The sequence below is a fragment of the Colias philodice genome, chromosome 5 (assembly GCF_061535455.1).
Source record: "Colias philodice isolate Cphi_HAF_F1 chromosome 5, ilColPhil1 Martin Lab GWU primary, whole genome shotgun sequence".
NCBI classification, from domain to species: Eukaryota; Metazoa; Arthropoda; class Insecta; order Lepidoptera; family Pieridae; genus Colias; species Colias philodice.
Window position 1 is genome coordinate 5,356,835 of NC_143090.1, and position 22,858 is coordinate 5,379,692.

At 32.7% G+C, this 22,858-nt stretch overlaps 5 protein-coding genes across 7 annotated transcripts; 2 read left to right on the forward strand and 3 right to left on the reverse strand.

The window, feature by feature from the left end:
• Nucleotides 1-40: 40 nt before the first annotated feature.
• On the reverse strand, nucleotides 41-2,601 carry LOC149488422 (uncharacterized). Of its 2 annotated transcripts, none has more exons than XM_089695564.1 (5): nucleotides 2,194-2,601; nucleotides 1,882-2,003; nucleotides 683-877; nucleotides 348-524; nucleotides 41-280 (listed from the first exon to the last, which is right to left on the reverse strand). In XM_089695564.1, exons 1-5 carry the CDS (start codon nucleotides 2,403-2,405, stop codon nucleotides 237-239), a joined length of 750 nt encoding a protein of 249 aa, XP_089551690.1. In that variant the 5' UTR covers nucleotides 2,406-2,601; the 3' UTR covers nucleotides 41-236. The 2 variants fall into 2 exon arrangements, with proteins under 2 accessions (XP_089551690.1, XP_089551689.1); XM_089695563.1 differs by having other exon boundaries at nucleotides 41-257; nucleotides 2,194-2,553.
• Nucleotides 2,602-3,159: 558 nt separating this feature from the next.
• wda (will decrease acetylation) lies at nucleotides 3,160-9,187 on the forward strand. The gene is made up of 12 exons (XM_089695554.1): nucleotides 3,160-3,393; nucleotides 3,484-3,638; nucleotides 3,743-4,117; nucleotides 4,631-4,778; nucleotides 4,994-5,063; nucleotides 5,177-5,324; nucleotides 5,737-5,919; nucleotides 6,204-6,356; nucleotides 6,454-6,601; nucleotides 6,899-7,067; nucleotides 8,301-8,532; nucleotides 9,053-9,187. Exons 1-12 carry the CDS (start codon nucleotides 3,325-3,327, stop codon nucleotides 9,165-9,167), a joined length of 1,965 nt encoding a protein of 654 aa, XP_089551680.1. The 5' UTR covers nucleotides 3,160-3,324; the 3' UTR covers nucleotides 9,168-9,187.
• A 24-nt stretch (nucleotides 9,188-9,211) lies between these two features.
• LOC149488424 (uncharacterized) lies at nucleotides 9,212-10,992 on the reverse strand. Its single transcript, XM_089695555.1, has one exon. It carries the CDS (start codon nucleotides 10,754-10,756, stop codon nucleotides 9,416-9,418), a length of 1,341 nt encoding a protein of 446 aa, XP_089551681.1. The 5' UTR covers nucleotides 10,757-10,992; the 3' UTR covers nucleotides 9,212-9,415.
• Nucleotides 10,993-11,965: 973 nt separating this feature from the next.
• stck (LIM zinc finger domain containing stck) lies at nucleotides 11,966-17,295 on the forward strand. Of its 2 annotated transcripts, XM_089695539.1 has the most exons (9): nucleotides 11,966-12,172; nucleotides 12,298-12,354; nucleotides 13,035-13,148; nucleotides 13,329-13,441; nucleotides 13,618-13,810; nucleotides 14,273-14,414; nucleotides 14,690-14,806; nucleotides 15,099-15,240; nucleotides 15,383-17,295. In XM_089695539.1, exons 2-9 carry the CDS (start codon nucleotides 12,347-12,349, stop codon nucleotides 15,574-15,576), a joined length of 1,023 nt encoding a protein of 340 aa, XP_089551665.1. In that variant the 5' UTR covers nucleotides 11,966-12,172; nucleotides 12,298-12,346; the 3' UTR covers nucleotides 15,577-17,295. The 2 variants fall into 2 exon arrangements, with proteins under 2 accessions (XP_089551665.1, XP_089551666.1); XM_089695540.1 differs by lacking the exon at nucleotides 12,298-12,354 and having other exon boundaries at nucleotides 11,968-12,172.
• A 1,282-nt stretch (nucleotides 17,296-18,577) lies between these two features.
• On the reverse strand, nucleotides 18,578-22,633 carry ATP6AP2 (ATPase H(+)-transporting accessory protein 2). The gene is made up of 8 exons (XM_089695541.1): nucleotides 22,504-22,633; nucleotides 22,305-22,435; nucleotides 22,068-22,166; nucleotides 21,841-21,984; nucleotides 21,539-21,682; nucleotides 20,706-20,835; nucleotides 19,762-19,904; nucleotides 18,578-18,972 (listed from the first exon to the last, which is right to left on the reverse strand). The coding sequence occupies exons 1-8, from the start codon at nucleotides 22,541-22,543 to the stop codon at nucleotides 18,799-18,801; spliced, it is 1,005 nt and encodes a 334-aa protein (XP_089551667.1). The 5' UTR covers nucleotides 22,544-22,633; the 3' UTR covers nucleotides 18,578-18,798.
• Nucleotides 22,634-22,858: the final 225 nt, after the last annotated feature.

Sequence of the window (22,858 nt, forward strand, 5' to 3'; positions counted from 1 at the left end):
AAATGTAATTTTCAATCTTGGAACTAAACAAACAGCAACAAACAACGAAAGGTTATCTATTTATTGTACGATAACTGTCTGATAAACATTTAGATATACATACTACATATTAGTATAAAGTATTATTCATGTTATTTAACGTAATGTAATAATTTATAATTCTGTAGTTTCTTTTGGACAAACTGCTACGAATCGCACTGGCCCACCAGTCCCTTTCGAGATTTTCATTGGCATTACTAATGCAGTACAGCCATATTCTGAAAACGAAATTCAAATGTTACTACTAGATAATAGAATTTGAGCTTATAATTGAGTAAAAGTAATAAATATTGTGGTTATAGAAATACCTGGAATGGATCTGGATAGATTAACATTCTCAATATTGTATAATCCCGCAGCCGCAGCTATTTTATGGGCTGTAAAATTTTTGCTCGAACCAGGGTCTACAGATGAAACGTCAACACCAATTCCGACGACTTTTTTATAGGAGGTCGTTATCCATTCCATTACCTCGCCACTTAAGCCTGAAAGGAATAGACCTATAAATTATAATAGCCCTATTTATGACGAGTACTCCGGTACCTTGATGTAATAACGTCTTCACATATTATCATTAATGAAGTCTTTCCATAAATTATTTTAATAATCTTAAGAAATTTTATATATATAATTATAAAAAAACCTGGAAAATTAAGTGTTTTGTTGGCTCCTAGGCCAAGGTATTTGTTTCTGTCGTTAATAAATTTACTCCAGCCGAATTTAAAAACAATCAAACACGGCTTTCCAAAGTTATCGTTTATCATATAGTCCAAGTGATGTTTTTGTACAACGAAATTGGGGTCGTCGTTGACTATGGAACTTAGGTCGGCAATAATCACTGTAAAATAAAAAAAAATAGTTATTATAATTATACTCTTATTTTATGTCGGTACAGTGTTGTTTTTTTGGTTTATTGATTTCAAACAAATTGAATTGTTTGTTTGTTTAAATTGTTCTACTTACATACAATAAGGAATTATTTTTTCCATTATATTTAGTTTTTATGACTATCTCCAAAAACCTTGACCGACTGAAAAAAATATGCTTATTGATACCCTAATCTTAACCATTGTACAAGTTATTATCAGCCCGGAAGAAATGATTGATAAAATTTGCGCTAGCCAGCTCCTCGTGGAACGTCAATATGCAGCATTATCAAGTTTAATTGGTCACTTCCGAATTCCGATCCACCTCGCGTCGGTTGCACAAAGTGCAAGACTACACTTTGTAACATTGCCAGCACGCTTGAGTTTATTCACGGGCGCGATTTTATTATATGTTAAGTATATGTATTGATGTTATTAGATGTGTATTGTATGATTTAAAGATTTTTTTAAGAAAAAAAAATAATGCTGTATCGATAATCGATGTATATTGCTTTCCGCGGTTTTTTTAATACAAAAATTTTGGACGACTTTTCTCGTGAATCAATCAATGTATCTATTTATTCATAGAAAGCACGTAACATCGTAAGTATGTACTTACAAAAATCTGTTAGGTAGGTAGGTACTTTTTGGGTTTATCCAAACAAACCAGCGCGATTGTAGACTTTGTTTTGAAGTACATAATATTATCTAATTACAAATAATAGATAGGCATATGTCAATACAATAGTTTAAAATTTAAATTTAAATAATAGTCCTACAACCGTAACGCCCGTTCATTCATAATATGAAATGAACAATACCCTCGTATTCATTGTGTTCAATTTTGACCTTGCTCATATTAATAGAACTGGGAAATTTCTTTAGAAGCAGCTACGATTCCGCTAGCTGACAGAATCAATTTGCATGGACATTATAATCGATAATTTCGTATATTATCGTATAGTATATCACTCACGTGGTACAATGAGTTTCTCCAATGGAATATCTGCAACAAATTGCCCATGTTCATTAAAGTGATATGGAGCATCAACATGGGTGCCTGTGTGTTCAGATGTAGCAAAATCATTGAGAGCATACCTGTATAAAAAGATATTAATTTAGCTCTTTATATTTTAATGAAACCATCAAATAAATATGGTTATGAGATTTGCAAAGGACAACTTAATAATAAAATATGAAACATTAACTGAAAATGCTATACGTAATACGTATTCATAGGTAAATTACTTACATAAAACTTATTTTTAAAGAATTATACATTACTTACTGTGTTCCATCGCCTAATTCGACAATTTTTTGATTTATAAAATCAAACTTTTGCGCACCGGGCCAATACATTGAAGTCTTATCGAAGGAATAGGTCAAATCAATAAATTCATAATTCTCGTTGAATAATATAGAATTTAATGATTGAATTGTCCCAGATGCGAAGTGTGTACATAATAAAATTAAACAAGTGATATGAATTCGAAGCAACATTTTACTAGTCTATTTGATCTAGATACGCACTACTTTACGAAATGATCATTAGGATAGTACTTCTCACACTACTCATACTCAACGTGGTCTTAAAAACAGTGTTGAGTGTGGGTGCTTATAACTTCTGAGCAGGGTCGGATTTAGGAACGAAATAGAGATCATAAGCCTAAGTAAACAAGTTTGAACTTTTCCTTTAATATTTTTTCATCGTATTACGTCCCTACATTACGTCGTACAAAAATTTATATGCTTTATTTAATGCATCTTTTTCGCTGATCGATTTACTTTAGGGACTATTAGTTGGATATCAGCCTTCTGTGTCCTACCAGATCGAGATATTTTTTTCGTTGGTCCCCACCGGAAGTCGAATCCAGGAGCCCTTGGTACTACACAGTGCAAAGAAGCCGGTGGAACCACGGAGTATAGGTACAAAAAGGTTTAATTTTAGCAATGGAACATTTCATTTACAACATTAAAAAAAAATTGCTAGTGGGCCTATCGTTTTCAAAAATCTATATTAAGATCTGTGATTAAGATTTAGCGCAGGGACAAAATTGCACGTGCATAACCACAGTGCAAGGCTGTGGTGCAAGGCATCCTTTTTAAAAATTCACAGATTCTTGCCTGGGCCACTTGAAATCTGGCAAATAGTTCAGTCTTATTGACATAGATGAGAAAAAAAACTTGAAGGTGTCAGTGTCAGTGTCACAGAGCAAGTAATATGTCAGTGTGCTGTCAGTTAACAGTTTTGACTTTTGACGTATGATTGTTGATTTATTAAAAATATTTATTATACAATACAGTACCCCCTAAAACTAAATTTATCTATTTAATGTTGTTCATTCAATAATTTTCTATTTATTTATTGTATGAAAGTATATAGGTTGACTACAAATAAGACAAGCTCCGAAAATTATCAATGAAAAGAAATAAAAATGATGCAGTTAAAGCTGTTGTTACATCCTACTTAGAAAGACGAAATTACCCTGTAAGTATACCCAGTACCTACATAAAGTGATAAAAATCTGATGAGTGTTACTTATTCATAAGTCTTTTTTGATCATTTCATATTTTTAAGGAAATTGATGTATTTAATAGCAATAATACAGTAAGCCAAAGTGCTGAAGAAATGGCTGTAGCTACTATAGTACAATGTGAATCTAGCCGTGCCAACTCTATTTTGTTTTCATGTATCAATAATGACCCAGGGCAATATGACACACAATACACCAGGTAAATTTCCTCATACTTTATTAAACTTAATGCTATATGCATTCATTCACTTTAAAATTTACAATTTCCTTATGTTTAATTTAATACTATTTTATGTATTTCAGATTATTTAACTTTATAAAAGATTTGAAAATAGAAAAGGTAAAAAATGAGTTGCTTGGTTTATTAACACCACTTTTATGTCATCTCTATTTGGAAATGTTAAGAGGAGGTCATGGAGGACCTGCTCAAATGTTTCTCAAGAGGCACTCGGTGACACTTCCTCAGAAGGACCTATCTTACCATCAGCCTATAGATGGAAATCTTCCCTCTGCTTTATATAGACCTAACAGCCTAGAACAGCTGTTTAATTCCCTCCAAAATGGCACAATAGATAATGAAACTCCTGAAAAAGATTATATGAATCAGTTACTGGAAGATATTGGATCTGTATATACTTTACAAGAAATAGAGACAAGGCCAACAATTGCTGCATTCAGGTACAAATGAAGATTACTTAATATGTGTATAGTGTGTTATATATATTTAACTAGCTGCTCTGCGCGGTTTCACCCCCCTGGGCTCCATTCCTGTTGCCCGTAGCGTGATGAAATATAGCGTATAACCTTCCTCGATAAATGGGCTATCTAACACCGAACTATCTAATACCGGACCAGTAGTTCCCGAGATTAGTGCGTTCAAACAAACAAACAAACTCTTCAGCTTTATAATATTAGTATATATATATATATATATATATATATATATATATATACTAATAGATCTATTTAAAAATATATATATATATTTTTAAATAGATCTAATCATATTTATGAACCTAAGGATATTTTTGTTTGTTTGTACCCAAAAACTATTACTACTTTAATTAGATTAATAATCCTTTTACTGGCAATTGCTACTAGCAAACCATTCTTAAAATAAACCTTGTATATATAACTTCTTATTAATTGTAAAATATTTAATTTTTTTATTCAAATTGTTGCATATTTTAGGTCTTGTAAATTTGACATGTGCCTCTCACAAGATTCACTGAATGTACTAAAAGCATACTTAGCGAAACATGGCCATGTACTACTAATACAGGTCTTACAGACTTGGTTTCACATAGATGTTAATGGAGAAAATAGTAAAAATAATGTTGTAAGTATAAAAATTACAAACAAATCTGTTAACTTAGTTTTGTGCAATATACAAAATACACAATTTGGAATTTTTTATTCTCATCATTAGATGTCAGCACCTATTTATTTGTGTAATCTTGCCTTATGAAAATATCACTTAATCTATAAAAATATATTCAATTTTTAATTGAATATTAATTTTATTTAATTTAATCGCAAATATTCCATAAACAGGAGGATGAAGAAGAAGACGAGTCAAAGGAAAACTCAAAAAATTTTGATTTCAATATAAATGACAAAAATGGTAATTTATTTATTTGTCTGTCTTTATGCTTTATTTATTTTACATTTTTCAAGTTATTATTATTAATAATATCATGCTTATAAGCTAATATAATAAAATGTGACTTTTTTAAGATACATCGGACATATTTTCTAAATGCAATGGGCATGCAGAATATCAATCAGTGGATAAGGAACTACGAGATCTTCAGGACGCCATTAAAAGTGTACGAGATTCTTTGGTTCCACTTAAATTGTACAAAATAGGTGCACCTGATACCAAGTAAGATATCAATTAATTTTGATGTGATAACGTTTTAAAATCGTTTTAGTCGGGTGACATGTTCAGAAACTTGTGTCACACCAAAACCTCACGAGCGCGATCGCAGGTATAACGAGAGAGAGAGACGGACCGATCTCCCGTCTCATCTCGAGCGCTGCCACCAATAAGACATTATCACGTAAACATCTCGATCGTAAACCTACTTTACAAACAACCAATTTTTTTAATTTATAAGCAACATTTTTGACCCCCCCAAACTAAAGTTTCTATGAAGATTAATATTGTGAAAAATTTATAAATTCAATGGAAATAAAAGGATTTGGAAATGGTTTTTCTTTCAGATTTTGTTATTTATAATAATTGTGAAATATATTTTTGGGATTTTATACTTACGTTTAATACATTTTTACAGTTTGATTTGCGCGAAAACGGACCAGTATTGTAATGTATTATGCGGTGGATTTAGTAATTCCGAAATTCGATTGTGGGATCTTGGACAAAATAATATTAATAGACGTGTCAATAAAAATATTTCCGAGTTTGAACTTGCATGCAGTGTACCAATTGAACCTGAAGATATTCCTGATAATACGAGGTATACATAACAACTAATTATTATTATTGAAATTCGATAAAAATGTTTTTAACCCATTGACCACCGAGCGGCCCGATCGGGCCGAGACACAATAGATTTTCTATTGTGTCTGTGATCCGAGGACTGACGGATTAATAGATTTGAAAGTAATTTTTGCAAGTTAAGAAATATACCAAATATATTGGCTAGAAGCTATGTTAGTTAGTTAGTAACGTTTACTGGTGTTATCCTTTAAAAGGTTTAGAATAAACTTTACGAAAAGTGTACTTATCTTTGTTTTATAGACAAATAGGAACAGGAGTACCGCTAAGAGGACATTCCGGCCCAATACAAGCTGTCAGTATATTGTCTAGAGAGGAATTAGTTCTATCAGCTTCACATGACAATACTATGAGAGCGTGGCGAATATCAGACTACTCATGTGCTTCTATATATAGGTAATCTTTCTTTTTAAATAATCATTATTGGTACCTATGTATATGAAAAATAATTATTTCATTCATAAATTTAAACTATAATATGAAAATTTTTCAGAGGCCACAACTATCCAATTTGGTGCCTGGATGTATCGAAAAATGGTCTATTTATAGTAACAGGGTCCCATGACCGAACAGCTAAATTATGGTCTCTTGATAGGACATTTCCTATTAGAGTTTTTATCGGCCACATGTCTGATGTCACAGTAAGTATTTCCTTCCATTATTTCTTTCATAAGTATAAAGTGGAAACCAATTGCTTGTTAATTGTGCTGGTCAATTAATTTATTATTTAAATTCTCCATATATTTTTTGAAGTGAAAACTTCTTTAGCGGCGTTGGGTATAAAATCTTAAACTCGCGTCAGGACACGTGGCCTGATCGAAAAAGCGTAAGACGGATTTTTTTTTTTACATGCTGAACGTTAATAATCAAGTTTTCACTTCTGCCGGCACTCCCGGAGTGCAACCCGTCTTTTTTTTTCATAACATTCAAATTTGCAGTGCGTAAAGTTCCACCCGAACGAGGCGTACATAGCGAGCGGCGGCGCGGACCGCAGCGTGCGGCTGTGGAGCGTGTGCGACGCGCGGCTCGTGCGCGTGCTGTGCTCGCACCGCGGGCCCGTGCGCGCGCTCGCCTTCTCGCCCGCCGGCACGCACCTCGCCAGCGCTGGTATACCTATATAACTAGCTAAACCCGAATAAATCCATACTAATATGTATTATAAATGCTACAATGGGGGGCCCATGTTGCCACCACCGCTGCTAAGCTTAGTTCAGCTGCATATGCAGTTCGAAGAATAAGGCATCTCACCGATGAAGACACGGCTAGATTGGTTTATTTTAGCTACTTTCATAGCATTATGTCCTATGGAATTCTGCTATGGGGCAGGGCTGCAGATATAGAAACTATATTTATATTACAGAAAAGAGCCATACGCTCTATATATAATTTACGTGCTAGGGACTCACTAAGAGATCTCTTTAAGAATACTGGTATCCTCACTGTACCATCATAGTATATATTTAATAACATTTTATATGTACACAAAAACGCAGACTTACACACAAGAGTAGGAGATAGACACTGTTATGGCACAAGGAACAGAAATAAAATTGAAATGCCATTTTATCGTCTAGCTAAAGTTAAAAATTCATTTATGGGCCAAGGTATACTTTTTTACAACAGAATTCCTCATAGTATCAAAGAGTTTAGTAGTGCTAAATTTAAAAATTATGTAAAAAACGTATTAGTTCAGAGAGCCTATTACAGCATTAAGGAATATATGGAAGATAAAAACCCATGGAGGGTTATCGCGTAAAAACCACAGGACAGTTCTCTGGCATATTATGATAATATACAGTTACATATTTTGTAAAATTAAATTGTAATACTGATATGATTTAAAAGAGCAACTATGGAGTTTCTTGCCGGTTCTTCTCCATAGATACTGCTTTCCGAATCGGTGGTAAATGTAAAAAATATGTATTGACGTTTCAAAAGTGCTTCTCCAAGAAGTCTAATTGAATAAATAAATGTTTGAGTTTGAGTTTGAAAGTAACTCTGTCTGTCTGTCTGTTACTCAATCACGCCTAAACTATTGAACCAATTTGCATGAAATTTGGTATGGAGATATTTTGATACCCGAGAAAGGACTTTTATTGCGAAATATGTACCACGGGCGAAGCCGGGGCGGACCTCTAGTTATATACTTAAACCTTCCTCGAGAATCACTATATAATGAAAAAAACAGCATCAAAATTTAGACATAAGGACAGATGCGGGAAGCGACTGCTTTATACTATGTAGTGATAATGAATCACCAAATGTGTTGCTAAGCGTAAAACTCTTACGGCATTATTTTTAACGTTTTACTACATACTAAACTTGCGTACTTTTTTACAGGTGATGATAAAAAAATAAAAATATGGGATTTAGCTGGATGTACATGTGTTCATGAATATAGAGGCCATTATGGAAAAGTGACATCATTAGATTGGTCAGCAGTTGGGAAACCTTCTCTTACAAATAGAGTATCCTCGGAACTAAGCGATATGACTACAGACAATTCTATTCTCTGTTCTACTGGTATGGATGGCATAGTAAAAGTTATGTGGGACAGTCAATTAAAAAATAAGTAAGTACTTATACGTTTTTACAAAAAGATAATATTATGTAAGTTGTCATTGGTAAAATTTATACAGCTAGTAATGTATGATTTCAAGAAAGAAATAAGCTCTAAATGATTGTAAATAAATTAAGAAAAGCAGGAAATTTTAATTTAGGAATTGATAATAAGTTACAGTACTTCCTCTAATTCCTTGAAACAATATGTGAACTTAAATATTTTATTTCAGTATATATCTGACTTACATTTGACTGACATTATTTTTTTAAATAGATATTTTATTGATAATTGTTAAACGTTATTTTGTGTAGCTATCAGTTTTTTTTTGTTCTTAAATCATAACCGTTTTTGAAGGCATGTGGTGTTAGCCTATAATTAATTGTTGCACTTGATTTGTTAAATTGCATTCTCCTTGTATGTCTAAAATTAGTGTTAACAATTGTTGGCTATCCTTTGTAAAATAAATAAATAAATAAATAAATCTGTTACAATATGTAGAGCTTACATTAATATGTTATATCTTTTTCAGGCAATTATCAAATCAAGAAAATTCAACATCCACCTACAATACAAAGTGCTCCTACCTTGTTGATATACAAGTTCATCCAGATTGGATGGTTGCAATAGGCTCAAAAAAATATTAAATAAAACGTTTTTTTTTTAATTATTGTATTTATTTCTCTTCCTGTCAATGAGAATAAAATATTTTGATGAGTTTTATAGTTAAATTCTGAATATACATTTCATGATTAGAGACAAGTAATTTAAGTAATAAAAATTGAACCCTTGAACTCAACTTGATTTCTAAGAATCTATCAACATAATTTTATTTTGTTCAAATTTATAACCCTGAAATATGTGAAAAATGCATTAACACTGATGATTAGATTTCTTATTTCTTTTTAAAGAAATTCATTAATGTGGCTTGTTTTCCTTTCTGAGGGGGTGATTTTTTTTTCTTAGAAGCTTTTGTTTCACTAGCTTTAGCTTTAGGTGAAATTTCATTTTTTTCCTTTACAGATGGAATTTTTTCCTCTTTTAAAGAGTTTTTCACTGGTTCTTTCTCTTCTTTATTTTCACTATCTGAACAACTTTCATAGACTTCTTCACGTTTGGTTACTACATAACCATCATCACTCATATAGGTTTTATCAACAACTTTTCGTTTTTTCCGAGGGTTTACAATTCCAGTTGTAATCTTTAAAGTATTTACGGCCGGTGTTGGAGGGATTTCATCATCTGAATCATGAATTTTTTCATTTGTTTTATCTTCCTCTACAAATGGATCATTTTCATCTTCACTTTCACTGTCTGACACTCGCAGAACTCTTTTACGTTTTTTATCAACTTTAGAATTTTTCTTAATTTGATTCAAGACTTTATTATTTCCATTTACTTCTTTTTCTTTCTTCACCTCTGCCTTAACTTGAATTTCAACTTCTACATCATCTGTTTCCATTTTCTCAACAACATTATTTTCTTCTTTTATGATAGCTGGTTCAACTTTTACAGGTGGTTTTGATGGTGGTTCTTTCTTTTTATTAATACCATTTTGCTTATTAAAGAATCCTGCAATTCCTTTCTGAGCAGAAGGTTTGCTAACAATTTGTTTGTTAATGTTTTCTTTTTGAGGGGATATAACTTCTTTCTTAATTTCCTTATGGTTAGATTCAGTATTCATACTCTTTTCTATTTTATTTCCACTAGCAGCCTTGGGTACTGCCTCTTTAGTATTTTTCTTTTGTGATAAAATAGGTTTTTTGTCAACTATGACTTCTTGGCTATTACTTTTAAGGTTATTTATTTCCTCAAAAGACCGTTTGATACAATTGCTATTTCTAATTACACCAGAACATAAATTAAAATCATCATATTTATTGAGAGAAACGTAAGCAGAAGGATCTATATGTGATGTTCCTTTACAAACACTGTATATATGCTGAAAAAATATTATTTTGAAAGTTTTCTGCATTATTACTAACTCATCTTTTGGACAAACGGAAACTTTAGCTTTATTATCATCAATTAATCCTGATATCAGATAATTGACGCTTAACTCTTGTTTTGGGTTGTCTTGTTTAATTGATTCAATAAAATCTATAAGTAACAATTTGCTGCGATTAACATGAATGCAAAGGTCCTTACTCAAAGTTATATAAGTGACTAACTTTCCTTCATCTAGAATCATCTCCTTCAATGTACTCAAGTTTGATTCGTTGTCCTCCGTTTCCATTGCTCTGTTGGTTAATTTATTTTAGTCAGGAGTTTCATTAGTTTTACACACAATTATGAAACTGCACTGTGTAACTGCAGGAGTGAAACCTTTTGTATGTAAAAGGCTTATTAATATTAAACTTATAAGTGTTTTTAAGTTTTTTGTCAACATTAAAACAATAGGTACGCAAATATTACTTGCTCAATGCTCTGTGATACGCAAAGCGCGAATTTTTATATGACAGTGACAACTGTGAACTGACAAAATAATGTCAACAAAATTACGTTAAAACCACAGGTTAAAACTTTATGCCCTATGCCAGGTTATGCCATTCACCACGCCCGTAGACACCCACCCCGTTTTCCAATTACAGAGCATAATGCGACTCAGTGCCGCACAATGCCGAATTATGCTGATGCTTAATTGGAACGTGAAACGCACCAGCAGGTTGCGATAAGTTCAGTGTTGAAAAAAAAATATTCATAGAGTTAGCAATAACCTTAGAGCAGGCTCCAAGGAGATGTTCGTTTGCAAAAATAGCGGACCTAAATCTGACTTCTGATATATATTGTATAGATCCCAGACATCCTATAGACAGATGTTGCCAACCAGTTTTGTGGTCCCCCTCCCCCCACCCCGGTAATTAAATATGGCATACAAAGAAAAAAATAAAAATTTCCAAAACATGCCGTGTGGAGTATCAAATGAAAGAGCTTATTAAGTAGATCACGAATATATAGCATACTATAACATTTCTTACACTTTCTCTAAGATTTTTTAGAAAATTTACGAAAATGCTCCATTTTTGAGTTAACTTTAAACCACTATAGATTGAAAACTCATGAATATATTTTTTAAATTATTATTTTAAATAATTAACAATAGTTCATTGTTTACGATTCAATTCAATTCATTATGCCGCATAATGCGCTCTAGTGCTGTAATTGGAAAACGGGGAAGGTCTATTGCACAAAATATGTTTAATGAATGAATAATTAATGAAAAATAGTAATTTAAATGCTCCTTACTAGGAGTGTAGTAATCTCCATAACTTCTACTAACATTGCACATCAACAAGAAAATTAATAAGACCTTGGATCGACAATAAATTATTTTTATGTAAAATGTAGTAAATAGTAGATTCTATAATAAATGTATTGAACGCGGCTCAATGTGCCATTTCCACTGTCACCTGTGACCTGTGACTGTCACCAATTTGTCATACCCCTCGCCCCTTGACCGCTGATGCCTTTCCCCTCTGCTCTCTGTTGGCCTGCTGCTGTGGGTTACTGTTTCCAACTGTTTTTGTTTTTATTTTAATATCAAAAAATCTACAGATTATTTGAATTTTTTTTTGCCATATAACTTCAATACTGCAATATATGTAATATTCTAATGTAACAGTTTTTGTGCTTCAAGTTATACGAATCAAAAGTGAGTTCATTTCTGGTATAGTCAAATCTATTTTTGTTAGCATTACATCATTTGTTCAGATGTTTATTTATTTTTCAAGAAATTGGTGACTGTTTTTTTATTTATTGAAAGTGTTTTTTTGACAGAAAACTTTAAGAAAGTGGCTCTATAATTTTGTTACTTATAAGATTCAAAATGCCAGGGTAAGCAATGATGTGGGAGTGGTCCTACGCATAACTATTCGTTTCTTCATGCAAATTCTAAAACGCATTTAATATTATTATATGTTAGTAGTTCTTAACCTACATATTTACAAATACAAAGTCACCCATGCTTCGACCTCATTTCTAAAAGGATGATGCATTATTACATATTGACTAATAAAACATCTTTTAAGCAGCACATATACGCTACATTAGCACAATTCAGCTTCTCACTTCAATAACTCTTCATTAATAATTATGTTATTTATTTTTTTAGGATTTATATAAGAACTAAATCCAATATCCATTAAATGTATTACAATTTATTCCTTGTGTGACTCATTTTGGAATCTGCGAAATAACAGGAAATATAACAAATAATAACTGTTTAATATTTTCCCATTATTTATAGTATTATGTTAAAATCTAAAATTAAATTAAAGTAAAACCCATGGTAAAACCTCCCATTTTATTGTTAGTTTTTGTGAGCATTGGAATAATGGAGAGATTTGAGATCTTTTTTTTAATAAGTTATATGTTTTGAACAATTGTAGCAATTCTCAGCTGGATGAGAATTTTTGTAACTTATTTCTTGTTCATATTTAAGTATTTATCTTAAATTGACAGATAATATTTATAATTATTTAATTTCATACTTAATAAATAATTAATCCTTACAGCTTAGGAAGGATGTCACTTGATAATATGTTCTGTACAAGGTGTGGAGATGGTTTTGAGCCAAATGAGAAAATTGTTAATTCTAATGGTGAACTTTGGCATACAAACTGCTTTGTGTAAGTGAATTTATTTTAAGTACTACATACAAGTATTTATTTTAATCCGGGCTGGGAAAAATCCATCAGACTAAAAATCATTGAAATCAATTCAGCTCTTCTTGAGTTATCTCTTTTACGCAACAATTTTTTTTTGTCTAATTCTGTTAAAATTTTATGAAGTAACTTTTATTTTAATAGATGTGCACAATGTTTTCGTGTTTTCCCTGATGGAGTGTACTACGAATTTGAAGGACGGAAATATTGCGAAAGGGACTTTCAAGTGCTCTTTGCACCCTGTTGTGGCAAATGCCGTAAGTACATTATTAAATTAAATCAACTTTTAGCATAACACATTTACTAAATTATTTTAAATATGAAAGAAAGTACTGAATATTATCCATTTCATAAAAGATATAATTCAATGTTACAATTCATTTTTTCTATTAATACAAGTTACGATATTACATAAATGAACTTAAATTTATAGGTGAATTTGTGATTGGTCGTGTCATTAAGGCAATGAATGCCAACTGGCATCCAGCATGTTTCCGTTGTGAAGAATGTAACATGGAGTTAGCTGATGCCGGTTTCATTAAAAACGCTGGACGCGCCTTGTGCCATACATGCAATGCACGCATCAAAGCAGATGGCTTGCAAAACTACATTTGCCATAAGTGCCAGTAAGTACAATTTACTGAAAAAAAAGATATCCTATTATCATTTTAGTCCTATAATATTTATTAGATATTTACTCTATTTAGAACTACATATTATATTCAAATGTGTGGATCATGATAAATCGGTACAAATTCTTGTCCCTATGTTGCTGGGTTATTTAATGTTTTCAATTTTCACATATGTAAATTTGTCTTTCCCAAATGAATGAATAAATTAAATGAATTTGTGTCATTACAAATTCATTAAATTTATATGATATAGGATTTGTATGACGTTATAACAAATCCTATAAACAGACATCTACGTATTATTAAACCAGGTGTGTGAAGTTATAAATATTATTAATAAATCAGCTCCCGGAATCACAGACATAATAGAAAATCTATTGTGTCATGGCCCGATCGGGCCGTTCGGGGCTTAATGGGTGAACACTATATGTATTCTAATAAGAATTGTCCATACAGTGGTGTGATAGACGGTGAGCCGCTACGTTACCGTGGGGAAGTGTACCACGGGTACCACTTTACGTGCGCCACGTGTGGGGTTGAGCTCGATCACACCGCTCGAGAGGTCAAGAATAGACCTGGGTACGCTGCTAATGATGTGGTTAGTATTATTCTGGTGACCATAATCGTAATATTTTACGCACTGGGTAGGTTAAAGGCTTTATAAAAGTGCTATCTAACTGAAGCAATTTTTCAAATGAGACCCGTAGTTCCTGAGATTAGCGCATTCAATGAAACAAACTTCATCATATGAGTATAGTACTTACAAACTACAAATGATGAAAAATAAATGTTCTTGTCATTTATTACCAATATTGCGCTCTCTACAATATACTTCATTGGCGGCAATATAAAAACCTTTTCATTTTCTTTCAGAATAATCTATTCTGCCTGCGTTGCCACGATAAAATGGGAATACCGATATGCGGTGCGTGTCGCCGTCCCATTGAAGAGAGGATTGTAACTGCACTCGGCAAGCATTGGCATGTTGAGGTAATATTGTTTTGAATATATAATTTATTAAATATTTATTTAAATTATTAAATATTTATATAATTTATTAAATATTTATTTATATTATAATTTATTTAAATATGTAATTTTATCTTTTTGTGCTGTCAAATAATAATTATATGCATTCTGAAATACATTCTCCAAACCTTGTATGGTTCTCATTAAATGAACATATATGTACTGTATAAAAGGTATGATATAATTATAATTAATACAAAATAACAAAAATTCAAACAACACCATTATAACATAAATAAACAAAATTTTACAGCACTTCGTTTGCGCTAAATGCGAGAAGCCTTTCCATGGCCACCGCCATTATGAGAAAAAGGGTCTTGCGTACTGCGAACAGCACTACCATCAGCTGTTCGGGAACTTGTGTTATGTGTGTAACCAGGTCATTGCTGGCGACGGTAAGTAAAATCAATCGTAATTTAATCTTTATTAATAGTAAAACTATTTAAAAAAAACCTTAAAGTTATCTGTAATTTAAAGTTGTATGTAAATTTCAATCTTTTCACTTAGTATAAGTTGTATGTCTTTGTCTTGTTGCAGTGTTCACAGCGCTGAACAAGGCGTGGTGCGTGCACCATTTCGCTTGCTCAGTGTGCGACAGCGCGCTGTCAACGCGTAGCAAGTTCTACGAGTACGACGAGCGGCCCGCGTGCCGCCGCTGCTACGAGCGCTTCCCGCCCGAGCTACGCCGCCGCCTACGCCGCGCGCACCACTACACCATGCGCAGGAACTAACTGCGCACACACAGACAAGTGCTACGTGTGCTACGAGCGGCCTGCTTGCCGCCGCTGCTACGAGCGCTTCCCGCCCGAGCTGCACCACTGCAACATGCACAGGAACTAACTGCACACACACACACACACACACTTCACACCATACACAAGTACATATACACATAAGTAGCGAGTACAACGAGCTGGCGCTGCACACACGCGCACACCATCCACAGGACATATCCGGCACCCATGCGCACAAACCTCATTTGCACGCTCACACACATATCACTGCAGACTAAAATGCGCAAGAACTAAATTTCGCATATAAGTACCGTGCACTACACGGTGCGCACATTCACTTTACGCAAAAACTACAACTGCTGCACAAACACTCATACAGTCACACACACACAAACAATACATACACAAAACCAACGTCGCATACTACACCATGTGTAGAAACAAGAATCTGATCGCACAACTTTCAAGCAGATATACCACACACATATAAAGTCCACCGACGAACTACAGTAGAAATAACCCTTTCATACTAATACTGGTGTAGTGCCATTTTTAAGAAAGGAAAATACTTTAGCTATCATGAACAGTCATTGCCAAACGATTCAATTTTTAGATATTATATGTTAGTAGATCTCAAATGGAAATATATTATGTACTAGATTTCCGCCCTCGGCTTCGCCCGCGTTTTCAAAGGAAAACCCGCATAGTTCCCGTTCCCGTGGTAACTGATTTTATCTGACAAAATCAGTTAATAAGGTTATTGACCGACACCCTTAGTTAATAACCTTATTGACTGATTTAAAGAGCAGACATTCAGTCAATATAGGTTTTAACCAACGTAGTAACGTACTGAATAGATTTTAACACTTAAATCTTTCTGTAATGGGCAAGTAAAACAATAGCGAGTTTTACTAAGATTTAAGTGTTAAAATCTATTCAGTATGTTGGTTTAAACCTATATTGAATGAATGTCTGCTCTTTAAATCAGTCAATAAGGTTATTAACAAAGGGTGTCGGTCAATAACCTTATAAACTGATTTTCTCAGATAAAATCTGTCAATAAGGATATAAACCGACGCCCTTAGTCAATAACCTTAATAACCGTCAATAAGGATATTGACTGGTTCAGGGTTTTGACTGTAGCATATATACTAATTATTTGTTTGTCACAGTGCCTTTTTAAAGATTCAGTATTGTTTATATAGTTAATGATAAAAATACTAAATTGTACGTGATTTTTACATTTTTCTTCAAATTGCATATATACTGAAAAAAGACTGTATACAAGATTATTACAAAAAATATATAATATACACAAATTGTTTTATCTATATTTTATTTTAAAAATAAATACATAATACATATATCCAAACTTTGTATATTATAGCCTATAGGGTCGTTTTTATTATTCTTATTATGTAATCAATTAATTGAACTACAACAGATTAAATATATTTTACTACTCTAATTAATTATAATTTGACTACAATTAAGTTGCATTTAATTTTAAGATTAATAAAATATTATAAGTTATTCTTATAATAATAAATAACTTTAGCTGTGTTTAAGTGCCTATATACTGTTTAATATTGTATTTTTATAACTAAGATAACATCTGAATATTTCTAACCAATTATATTATATTGACATTTTTATTTGTATAGATAATAAGATGAAGTTATTTTGGTGCTTTACTAATAAAACTGACAAACACTACATAGTTGTTTCATTTATTTACGTACTGCTATCTCCTGGCTCCGCAAGGACGGGAAATTTTCTTTAAAATCCAATAAAACGAGTGAGAGAATTCTAAATTACGTTTTTGATTTAAATTTATCTATTGCTGTCGCGCTATGCCTCAAGCCTCCCGGGTGCGACAGGGGCAACTGCAGAATGCCACAGAATGCGAAACGGGCCGAAAATACCTAGGAAAATTACGCAAATTCGACGTTCCATAGTCACCTATTTCGGCTATTTCATCCTCCAATACTGGACTGATTTAATTACTTTTTTCATAATATAGTAGAGAAAAGTATAGGCTATGTTCCTACGTTTTGCTTTTTTATATTATATGTACCTACTTAATGTTCAAAAATAAGTTTTATGGAAGGCGGAACATATCGGAAAATTTGTCCTATTTCTTACGTTTCATATCTTTTTTAATAATTAAGATAATATGACAATAAGGAAAACGTAGGAACAAGGCTAAAGTTACCATAGATTAATAGTAAAAAATATATTGCTCTAGTCACTAGTGGCACAATCCAGGGAGGAAAAGCGGACTACGTTTGTATGGAAGAACGGCTCTTTTGTTTGCTCTTAACTTATCTTAATCCAAGGCAGAGAAAAATACAACAAAAAATAATTGAAATCCGATCAGCCACGACCTCTGTGCGTTGTGTACTAATTGTTTGCTCAATGAGCGATTTCAGTCCTTGAGCGTTACATAGGTATTTTGAATTTCCGAATTATATAGGAAAATTGGAAAAAGAAACATAGCTTTAAATCAAATAACACTGACCATGTAGGTACTTTTATATTACAGAACTTTGTAAATAAATCGTCACCTAGACCATAATTAAATTATCATACTAGTATCAATCAAAAATACAGGAGTAGGTAACCACTAAGGTTTTTTTAAACGTTCTTTGCCTGGCGAAAGGAGGTACATATAAATTTTTCTCACATTATTTACCATTTACCAATTATTTTATATAATAACTTTGAGATACGTACGTACATGTATGACATTTGAGGACCAATTTCAACATAAAACTACTAATTACTTTGCCCAACAATTAATAGGAATAGCGAATTGGTTTTCGATACAGATCTTTCATTTCACACCATAATTTTTAAAATATTTCAAGAAAAAATTAAAAATTAAAAAAATTGTTAAATGCTTCAATTCACATAATATTATGTATTGGTATGATGATACATTATTAGTGCTAAGGTACTGTTGGGTTGGGTAAGGTTGTTACTAAATAAAAACAAATTTTGGAGAACATAATTTATTTAAATAATAACACTATTATACACTTACTTACATAACAATAAGTATCTCTACATATGTTTCGCGAATTTATAACATCCTGCACAATATTGGAACGTATAATACCGCAAAGCGGAAAATGAACATTTAAGGAAAATAAAATTGCACTTCTATGCACGCACACATGAGGACTTTCGTCTTCACAATATAATACTTTAATTAATTTAATTATCTTTCTTCATTCTTGTGTTTGTCATACGGTAGATGATGGAATCCCTGCCTGGGTCCATGTCCATAATGGCATACACAATAGCGACTAAAGTGAACGCAAATACAACGCCGAACCACAAGATGATGTTGAAGATAGCGGCGTAATCGGCTGTGTAGTTGTCATCCTCCTGTAGAGAAAATAATTATCATTATAATAAGTACTCATGTTTAATAGGTCTGTACCTATTTCAATTACATCTATTGTAATACTGAAATAAGAATGAATTTCATATTGAATCAGATGAATACTATAACTAACACACTATTGCTGCTGTAAAAAATAATCAGTTTATGTCTACACTACAATACTTGTTCGTTATCTACACATATTTACAAAACATTAAATGATCTCTTACATTTCGAGAAGAATTACCACTTCGCAGAAATTCATCCATCTGTTAGGATATAGGGAAAAAATTTGAAAATAATCTTTGCAGCATTGAAAATTTCCAACAAATCTTTTACGTTTAAGAATTTAATCGAAAAGAACAGTATTCTGTGAAGTTGGAAAAACCCATAATATCATTTTTAAGTGTATTTATAAATAATATCTCTCCCTGAATCCCTCCCTGAGCAACCTTGTTCAGGCCGCCCTACGTATTCTGGGGCCCTCCCCAAAATACCGCTCGTTCATCAGGTGACCCGTCTGCTCGTTTGCCTGCTATTAACATTAAATAATAATAATAGTTAAAAAAAACTAAAAAAACGCTTTTTATAGAAAACCGAACTAAAAAATAGAAAATTTTATCAAATTAGGGTATTGTCATCGGTCCTCAATAAATCTACAAAGTTTGAACGAAATCTGGCCGTTTAAAGTGGGTCAAAATCGCGCCCAAAGAAGTCGGTTACAAACAAACAAACATACAGGTGAAGCTAATATAAAGCGTGTAATAAAAAATATATATATCTATACATACAGGGCGCTCCTGTCTCAAGGGCTCATTGGGCGCGGCACGAACGGCACGGCGTGTGTGGGCCACGTCTGTCGTCACAGCCGTCACCAACACAGACCCATCATACGCTCTTACGAACGCATTGCTGAGTGCTTCCAGAGCTTCACCTGAGGATAATATGATTATTGAGATGATGAGGATAAAATAATTATTTAATTCACAACCATGGACGTATAAAAAAAGACGGACGCCGTTTTACGAACAAACAACGTGAAGCCACCGTAGTAAGCTAGCGATCGTGTAAAGACAATGAACACGCACACATTCTCACCATAGTGAGCTAGTCGGCCGCCATTACGTCGTGAACTACCGACTGATTAACTGCGTTACTGTTTCACAAAAAATATTTAAAATGCCGTCTTGCGTGGTTAAATGGTGTCGCAACAGTACAATTTTAAATAACAAAACACAAGGGATTACATTCCACAGGGAAGCAAGTTATTTCTTTTATGTTTTAATGGCAAAATTATTACGGCAAAATTTATAGAAAAAAATACAGCCGCCATTGTCATCAGGACAGCTGCTGCCATAGTGTTGCCATGGCAACATGGCACACACACATAGATGTGTCGCCGCCATTACTAGGCTTCACTCAATGTTTAGGCGATACTCCGTCCATCTTTTTTTATACGTCCATGTTCCCAACATTTTTAACAAGTTTTACAATTTTTAGGATTAGTGTAATATGTACTTAAAAATTATTTGAGACATTTTAGAGAGTTTCGCAATACGGGATTAGTTTATTAAAATTATTACAGATATTTGTACAATCAAGATAGAACCAAGACCTGCACATAACATCTATGGAATTTCATTTCCACCATAATAATTATTGGGTTAAATTATTGCAACAAATTAAGAATAAAAAAAACAAATCCTTATATTAAAAAAAATAAATTGTGTTTTACCTAAGAGTTTCTTGGCTTCTTTGGTTTGCAGGGAGTTGGGTCCATGGAAATCAGACAAGGCATGTAGTGAAGTGAATCTGAAGTTATAGCAGTCAATAATATTATCAGCAGAAATGGCACCAGCATTGATCTGGAAAAAAGGAAAATATTATACTATAACCACACCCCGGACACTCCACACAAAATTATAGTTTTGACAGTCACACTGTAGAGACTGCAAATGTGTGTGTTAACGCTTTATGGTTGGCACATTTGTGACTAGCGTAAAAAAAAATTCGCGTTTTTCTCATGAAATACATCCAACAGCACAAAATCTAACCATTTTCTACGAAAAACGATAATCATAAATCCAAAATAATAAAATGACTACTTATTTGATTAATGTTGTCAATCTTCGTTGCGTTTCGTCTAAGACGTCGTTGGTATCGTCCTTGCGGGAAATGGGGGGTGAGGTAAGGTAAGGGGTGGATCGTGCGGGGTGAGGTAAGTGTTTAATTTTGGCGGGAGGCGGAGAGTGTCCGTTCTGTAGCGATTAGCTACTATTATGTATTCTGTGCTATAACCACATTATAATATCATGTATTTGCATGCTATTCATATCTCACCTATACAGTTTTGGCTATATTAAATTTAAAACTGTGTTTTTCATTTAATAATAACAACTCAGATAGATTACAGTTATTTACATTTTAACATTATCACACATGAGGGTAATTTTTATTTGACCAACAGTATAGTAAAAGTAGCCATAGCTAGTAGTACCTAAAAACCGAAAGCTATATTTATTCCACTATACTTTTTAAAAGGTGCTCACAGATGGAATATACAATTACCTTAGCAGTGATAGCCTTCAATGTCTCAAGTTCGTAGAGGAACTGATAATCTTCCTCATAGCTATCATATTTCAGATGTTGCAGCAACTGTTTGCCGACCTTGGGTGGTGAAATTTCTCCAAATACTTTAGAGTAGGCAATCAACTGTAATAAATGATAAATTGTTTAACCTTAATACTTTTTATTTTTTAAGTATACATTTCATGATAAATTTGAAAGCAAAAAAAACTCTACAAGCATAAATTTAGAACTAATTCCTTCTAATTTATATTATTCACAATTCAAAAATAATTGATACTTACATCATCAGGCTCTGATAATCTTATGTTAACAAGCTTGTTGCCTCCATTTGTAAAGTGCTGTTTAATTCTGTGAGTAACTGCATCATATGTATCTGGCTCATACTCATCAACAGTAAGAGGGTAGCTCTTGGCCTTCAATCCTGCCTAAAACAATTGCAAATAGATATTATTCACGATACGATGGGCATTATTATTGACAAGACAAAATAGTAATTCAAGTTACATACTGCATTGCCAAGGGAGGATACTCCATCGATATACACTTCGACGACGGCTTCAGGGGTGTCAAATGGATCAACGATTGAAAGTCCCGTCCAGTCTGAGTTCTGGAAACGATAAATTTAATGATTTCTTAGAATGATTATGGATGGATGGATTATGGATAATGGATTATCACATAAATTTTATATCACGTGCCTATTTTTGTACTAGTATAAAATGATTACAAGTTCAATAATACTTACTTCTTCTACGGTGAGTCCAAGAGAAGCTGAAAATACTTCCTTTATTGAACTCTCCAGCGTCTTGGATGCACCAGAAAACTTCAAGGATTTCGGGCTGTGTAGCACACTAAACTCACCCCCAGCGTGTATTCCTTTAAAAATTGAAGTGTTAATTATTTATTCTCCTACTTACAAACCAAATAGTTAAAAAAAAGCTTACCAATAATGGATAAGACCAGAGTTATCCAAAACAGAGCCATTGTTGAATCGCTACACCCCGAAGGATCACAATTCACAAAATAGGACTGATTGTCATATGATTTCAGTGTTGCTAGTATAATAATTAATGTTAAATGAAACGTTTATTAATTTAAAATCAATATATTGTAAAACTATTATGTCTACTTGATCTTTTTATTTTAATAGAAAAGAACTAATGTTGATGTATCATAATCATGCACAAATTGCTAAAATAGGTCATAAAAATTTTAGGTGGTAAAAGTAAAAAATAGCCAAGTGATCAAAATAAATTTTATATTTTTCTTAATTTATAAAATTTATATAAAATAACATTT

Bases quoted from the DNA above. Each gene is read 5' to 3' on its own strand.
- stck (XM_089695539.1), top strand. The intron at 13,442-13,617 runs GTAAGTACATTA...TTAAATTTATAG, and splicing joins ACCCTGTTGTGGCAAATGCC to GTGAATTTGTGATTGGTCGT. The intron at 14,415-14,689 runs GTTAGTATTATT...ATTTTCTTTCAG, and splicing joins GGTACGCTGCTAATGATGTG to AATAATCTATTCTGCCTGCG.
- LOC149488424 (XM_089695555.1), bottom strand. From the start codon at position 10,756: ATGGAAACGGAGGACAACGAATCAAACTTGAGTACATTGAAGGAGATG.
- ATP6AP2 (XM_089695541.1), bottom strand. From the start codon at position 22,543: ATGGCTCTGTTTTGGATAACTCTGGTCTTATCCATTATTG. The intron at 21,683-21,840 runs GTAAGTATCAAT...CATTTATTACAG, and splicing joins GATTATCAGAGCCTGATGAT to TTGATTGCCTACTCTAAAGT. The intron at 18,973-19,761 runs GTATGTATAGAT...TTTTCTCTACAG, and splicing joins CCTTGAGACAGGAGCGCCCT to GAGGATGACAACTACACAGC.
- wda (XM_089695554.1), top strand. From the start codon at position 3,325: ATGAAAAGAAATAAAAATGATGCAGTTAAAGCTGTTGTTACATCCTAC. The intron at 3,394-3,483 runs GTAAGTATACCC...CATATTTTTAAG, and splicing joins TAGAAAGACGAAATTACCCT to GAAATTGATGTATTTAATAG. The intron at 8,533-9,052 runs GTAAGTACTTAT...TATCTTTTTCAG, and splicing joins GACAGTCAATTAAAAAATAA to GCAATTATCAAATCAAGAAA.
- LOC149488422 (XM_089695563.1), bottom strand. From the start codon at position 2,405: ATGTTGCTTCGAATTCATATCACTTGTTTAATTTTATTATGTACACAC. The intron at 878-1,881 runs GTGAGTGATATA...TTTATTTTACAG, and splicing joins GGAGAAACTCATTGTACCAC to TGATTATTGCCGACCTAAGT. The intron at 258-347 runs GTATTTCTATAA...TTTCGTTTTCAG, and splicing joins TCTATCCAGATCCATTCCAG to AATATGGCTGTACTGCATTA.